Source organism: Copadichromis virginalis, linkage group LG4 (genome assembly GCF_057382275.1).
Source record: "Copadichromis virginalis isolate Kocher_CV1m ecotype Utaka linkage group LG4, C_Virginalis_male_GT1.1, whole genome shotgun sequence".
Taxonomy (NCBI): domain Eukaryota; kingdom Metazoa; phylum Chordata; class Actinopteri; order Cichliformes; family Cichlidae; genus Copadichromis; species Copadichromis virginalis.
In genome coordinates, this window is record NC_140621.1 from 28959892 (window position 1) to 28965983 (window position 6092).

The 6092-nt window shown below is 41.9% G+C and overlaps 1 protein-coding gene across 2 annotated transcripts; it reads left to right on the plus strand.

Annotated features, from left to right (window-relative positions):
- The first annotated feature begins 825 nt into the window (after positions 1-825).
- cnp (2'',3''-cyclic nucleotide 3'' phosphodiesterase) lies at positions 826-5485 on the plus strand. Of its 2 annotated transcripts, none has more exons than XM_085454737.1 (4): positions 826-949; positions 2437-3798; positions 3890-4014; positions 4142-5485. In XM_085454737.1, the coding sequence occupies exons 2-4, from the start codon at positions 2475-2477 to the stop codon at positions 4607-4609; spliced, it is 1917 nt and encodes a 638-aa protein (XP_085310863.1). In that variant the 5' UTR covers positions 826-949; positions 2437-2474; the 3' UTR covers positions 4610-5485. The 2 variants fall into 2 exon arrangements, with proteins under 2 accessions (XP_085310863.1, XP_085310864.1); XM_085454738.1 differs by lacking the exon at positions 826-949 and adding an exon at positions 1013-1167.
- The last annotated feature ends 607 nt before the right edge of the window (positions 5486-6092 follow it).

Consider the following 6092-nt stretch of genomic DNA (forward strand, 5'->3'; position numbering starts at 1 on the left):
TACAATGTTTGCATAATATTACCTGTATATGCAAACTAAGATATACTAGAAACCTGTTTGCCTTTTTAAAATTTGGATATCTGTTTTTTTTCCTCTCTTGACTCTGTGACTCTTGTGTGACTTTTGTTTGGTAGTGGTTGTGACAACGGAAAATTACTTCCCTTTCTTTTACTTATACTGTTGTTGATATCTGTATAATTTAATTTAGTCTGAGGGTAGGTTAAAAGGAGGATATGTTTTATAAACACCTTTATTCGTGATTAGGACAAAAGTATTTGTGCCTGAAAACATAATACTTTGCAAAGTGAGATTCAGCCTTACTGTCAACTTTGCATTGTGTACAGGTTTAAACAATGGCTTTTCCACTGACCCAATGTGAACAAAATATACGTAAAATGGAACAGAGAGCTGTAACAATATGGATAAGAAACTACAAATGAGGTATCAAATATAAATAGGAATTACAAGAGATATATTAAAGCCTATATAACTGCTATAGATTAAAATATGTCTACAAGGTTCTAATTGTCATTAATATTTTAACTGCCATTCATTTTATAAAATGGGGAGTATAACTAATTAAACAGCAGATGCTCTATTATGTTAATATCAGCATCTATTAATACTATTTTGTCTGTAGTTTTAGTTCCATTCACGAGCTTCTCCTGAAATCAATGCAAATACACTGGAAAAAAGAAAAATAACCGATAAAATAAAGATTAGATTAAAGGTACAGCTTCCACAAAAGACTTCCGGTCTATAGAGGCGTGTCCTTGACCACGCCCAGATGCGCGTTCCCGGGATTTACTTTTTTTTTTTTTTTTCCGCCTTCCACCCCTTGAAGAGTGGGGCGGGTACCCGTCTGTGCTCAGGATTGCGTTGTCATTGTATTCAGAGAAACGCGTGGTCAGCGGCAGCCACGACCAGCTCCACAGCAGCGACATAACTGGTAAGCGGACGTTTTAGCGAACAAAACTCTTTTGAACTGCTTGCTTCAACGCTTTTGTTTTCCCGAACTACCTTAAAAATAAATTGGCCCAGTAACACGCGTCGACTTGTTTACACCCTGCGTGTTAAAGTTGTCGAGTCGTGGCGTTGCGCCTGCTGATGGTCCAGCTAATTTCTACTGACTGCCAGATTAAATTGGTTTTGTCTGGGCTGCTAACGGTAGGTGCACGCCACTCCCCGCCTAGCCACAATGTGCTGATAGTAAAATGCAGGCTAATCGCCAAACTCCCATCGATTTCCTTTGTTTAAAACGGTATTTAAGGTCCTCTGGAGGCTATCTCATAGATTTGGTTAAAAGAAATAGTTAGCGTTTTAATGTAATTCAAACTTTATTTAATCAACAAAATGAGAATTATCGTCATTTACTGATTATTGTGTATGAGATAAAGACGAACCCATTTTTTTTTTTCTGTTCTTGTTGCCCCTCTTTGTGTCTCTGGTTTCGATTGCTGTGCATTTAGGGTTTTTTTTTTTGGTTTTTTTTTCTAAACTGGAAAACACCGGGATTAACGACGGCCAGCTTGGCTTTGTTGCCACATTGTTTCGTGAGAGCTTCCCCCTTCTCCCCAATGACACGTCGTAGTTTCACCCTATCTGTTAAATCCAGCGTTTAGCAACGCTTTAATATTTGGTCAGAGCTTGCCATACGGTTACACTATGAAGTAACTACACTTCCGCGATGCCCCATTTTCTTTATTGCCCTTTGTCTTGTTTTTTGCTGGCAAGCTGTGGCGCATATGCAAGGTTTTAATACAGTGCTTTCCCTCAATTTACCAGTGAACTGGAGATTTTTGTGGTTTTACCAGATGAATAGGAATTCACGTAAAAGGGGGAGGAGAAGAAGACGGCATTCTTCTTTCACTTCTATGTGCACAAAGCTGCAAAACCCCCTCCGTCTCCAAAAATGAACATTAAAGCTCAAGTTATTTGCATGCCAGAATTTTCTTTTTTTCTCCCCACCTTCTGCAGATGTAAAATAGTGTGTGTTACTGATTTAGGGGAGAGGAGTATAATACAGCCTCTGCAAATTTTCAATATTGTGTAACTTCCCCTTAAGACATTCTGATTGCAATTCTTGCAGCACTGTTTAAATTGATGACCATCAAAAGACTTCAGAAGTGACAGTTATGGGGGAAAAAAAGACTAGGAGTTCCTTTTTCAAATATGTTTGCTGCACATTTGCATCGTCAGTTGTAGTTAAAGTGGGGTGTTTTTGTTTTTTGTTTGTTTTAACTGGAATTGATTATTTTTCTGTCTGATACACTTCTGGAAATCCCAAAATGTAACCGGGTCTTAAATTTTTAAGTTAGGCTAATGTGCTAGATCCGTTTTAAAAGTGATAAATGAATTTAATATCCTTAGTGAGCCTTTCCTTTCCTGAATTCAGTAAATTGATAAAACGATTTGTCTTCTGATTGTATGTTTAAGGTACATGGTGGTGTTTAAAGTTGGACTTTGAACCAGAAATGGATACTGAGAAGAGTGGTGAGGTTTTAGGTGCGTCAGAGACTCCACAGCAAGCGGAGACTGCAGTGGAAAAAGCAGCTGTGGAGACGCCAGTGGAATCCACAGAGCTTGAGAAGTCACCAGCTGCTGAGGAAGCAACTGGGAAGATGGCAGTACATGGTCAGGAAAGCGAGGTCGTGAAAGAAATGGAGGCGCTGAGTGTGACAGACAAGGTGGCGATGCCCACAGAAAAAGCTGATGCAGACTCGGTGCCTGGCGCAGCAGCGTCACAGCAACCAGAAGAGTCATCTGAAAAGAAAATCTCTGAACAGCAGCCAGAGAACAACCCAGAATCTTTGGCTTTGCAAACGCCCCTGGCAGAGAGCGCCCCTGAACCAGCGCCAGAGAAAGCGGCCGAATCTGTTCCAGAAATAAAAGTGCAAACATTACCTGACTCGGCCATGACACAGCAGCCAGTAGATACACAGCCACCGGGCCCAAAAGAGAAGGAACAAGCTGAGTCTGTGGGAGAACTGCAAAAAGCAATGGATACTGAGGCTGAAGGTGACTCCGGAGCTAAGCCTAAGGAGAAGGAAGAAGCCAAACCAGAAGAGACTGTTGTGGTGTCTGACACTTCTTCAGAAAAGCCAGCAGAAGCTGATATGCTAAAGACTGAGGCTTCAGCAGAAGTTGGAAATGTGAGCCCTGAGTCGGAGCCTCAAAAAGAAGAGGATATCGTCCCAGCTTCTGGCTCTCTGTCTTTTGCCCTTTTAGAACAGGAGCAGACCAAAGATGCCCTCCGAATCTCTCGTACCCTTGTTGTCCTTAGAGGCCTTCCAGGGAGCGGTAAAACCTTTTTGGCACGTGCCATAGCCGACACCTACAAAGACCACTGCACCGTCATTAGTGCTGATGACCATGGTGTTAAACCTGAAAAACCAGAATCTAATGCAGAGGGCTACAAAGCACTGGATGAAGCTGTAGTTGCTCGTTGCACAGACGGAAACTCTTCCTCTGTGCTGATAGTGGTAGACGACACCAACCACACCCAGGATCGCCTGGCCCGTCTAGGAGAGATTGCCGAGGAGAACAATCTTGTTGCTATCTTCTTGGAGCCAAAAACTGAATGGAACAGAGATCTTGGACAGCTGACCAAGAAGACCAAGCGTGGCCTAGAGGAAGCCCATCTGGCAGCCATGAAAGGACCACTTGAAGAAGTGTCCCTTCCTCTTTACTTTGGCTGGTTCCTTCTGTCCTCTATCCAGGACAAGATTAAATGCACGTCAATGGACTTCCTGAAAACACTGGACACCTTGGAGGCCTTCAAGAAACATTTGATTGACTGTGAGTGTCTAATTTTTATTACCAAGTAACTGAACTCTCTTAATTAGGGGTGAAAACTTATTTCTTTCTTTTCCTTTTTTGTCATAAACAGTTTCAGGAAAAGCTGAGGAGGTGGACCTTGAGCAGTACTTTCAACCAACAGGAATTCTCCATTGCACTACGAAATTCTGTAACTATGGAAAAGCTGAGGGTGCCAAAGAATATGCAGAGAAACAGGCAAGAAACAATTCAATTTTCCCAGAAATGAAAGCATTATTCATTTACTTGTAATTGCTGAACTAACATTGAATACTAACCATAATTTCATTTAATTTGATCTCTTTTTGTATTTCCTCTTCTCTAGGCTGTAAAAGATTCCTATGGTTCCATCTTCGATCTGTCACTTGGTGCCCTCTTTGTAACCCCTCGCACATTTGGTGCCAGAGTGTCTCTCACTGAGGAACAGCTTCAGTTGTGGCCAGCTGATGCTGATGCTGAAAAGCAGGTGGAGTCGGTCCCCGCAGCTGCCTCACTGCCTCTGGGAAGCCGCGCCCATGTCACTCTGGGCTGCGCAGAGGGTGTCGAGCCCGTTCAGACGGGCATCGATCTGCTGGAAATCTTGACCTTGCAGCAGGAAGGCCAGCAGGGGGAGCAAGTTGAAGAGATGGAGCTCGGCACGCTGACCTATTACGGTACGGGAAAGTGGCTGCTCAACCTCAGAGAGCCAATTAGTGCACCAGCCTGCTTCTCCAGCTTCTACGGGTGCAAGGAACCTGAGCCGACCAAAAAAGACCACGAGAAGAAAAAGAAGCCAAAGTGTATGATCTTGTAAATGGCAAACATGGGATGTGTGAGCTAGGATGACTGGAATTAAACTTGGGCTTCTTCTGTGCAAAGTTTGTGTGTTAGTTTGGGGTTTCACTTATAGCCATCCTAAATCCACAAGTTGTGTGCCTTTTTTACCATTGATTTGCACCACAACCCAAGATGCCTTCAATCCCATTAGGCTTGTTAACACGGTTCAGTATTTTCTTTTACAGATCAGTGCCAGAGGTTGCAGTACCTGGCTGTTTGAGGTCTTGTTAGCTGCAGTTTTACATAGTCTGCCCTCCTTCAGCTCCACTTATCACTTCTTTCTAGATTTCCTGTCTACATCAGTGTTTCTCACTATACTCAGCTGTGATAAACTAGGTACTTTCATTGCATGCTATGACGTATTTACACATTACTGACCTGCTAAGAGTAGCTCTGCCACTTTAACAGAATTTGTCTTTCCTTTGACGTAGTAGTGTCATTTCTGTGTGTTTGCGCAGCCTAGGAAGTAATAGTGACAATAACATATGGGCCAAAGTTGCGTATTTGAATAAGTGTATTAGATTGAATGTCATTTTTAGAGAACCTTCCTAGTAAGAATCTTTGCACTGTGCATAGTTTGAGAGGGAGAATGCTGATGGCATTTTGTTTCTGCAGCTTGCACTTAGTACTTATCAAATGCTGTGAATCAAAGTCCATGTGTTGCAATTTTCTTTTTTGTACTGCGTAATACTCATTCATTCTCTACAAAAAGCACTTCATGCATTGAATTACAATTTGTATCCTGTGATGGAACCTTCTGAAGGGCAAGTCCTACTTTGTGTCGCTCTTATGAATCACTATTTTTGCACTTGTTTTGTACACTTAATAAAAAGAACATGCTTTGCTCCAGTAATCTGTCTGGTTACTCTGGTTCCATGCATGCAAACTGAAAAAGTCATTATCTCCAGATGGTCGTTTTCTCACAGTGCTTGTAGTTGAGCACTCCAGCAGAGGGTGCTGTTGGTTGCCCCATGCTGCCATTACACTTTGTTTTTGTTTGTGGTAAAGTGTTGCCTGCAAACCATTAATAGCTTGTCATTTAACGTTCAAGAACTAGCTTTAATACTTTGCAAATACTGCAAGAAGATATGAAACATTACAATCACAGATTGGCTTGCAATACTTGTCTGAACATCGGTGTACCTTGCACAAGAATCTGGCACAGTATACATGTTTCAAACTTCTTCATAGACATGATGGCTGCCAAAAGTATTTCACGTGATGAAGCAAGTGCTCAGATGTAATCTGCATTTATAAGCTGACATGGTTAACATGTTCTAATATAGTGTGATATTTCATCTATCCTTCTATTACCCCATTAGTTTAAAAAAAATCCATTAGTTGTGCATACTGTTACAATACAAATACTACTTCTGGTTCCACCTCAACCCCCCCCCCCAGGCTGTATTGATTTTTTTTTTCCTTTTTTCCCATGCCGCTATCTAAAGTGCGCTTACCCT

Excerpts from the sequence above, each read along its gene's own strand:
- cnp (XM_085454737.1), top strand. The coding sequence starts at position 2,475 with ATGGATACTGAGAAGAGTGGTGAGGTTTTAGGTGCGTCAGAGACTCCA. Across the intron at positions 3,799-3,889 it reads CAAGAAACATTTGATTGACT|TTTCAGGAAAAGCTGAGGAG; the intron begins GTGAGTGTCTAA and ends TGTCATAAACAG. Across the intron at positions 4,015-4,141 it reads AAGAATATGCAGAGAAACAG|GCTGTAAAAGATTCCTATGG; the intron begins GCAAGAAACAAT and ends CCTCTTCTCTAG.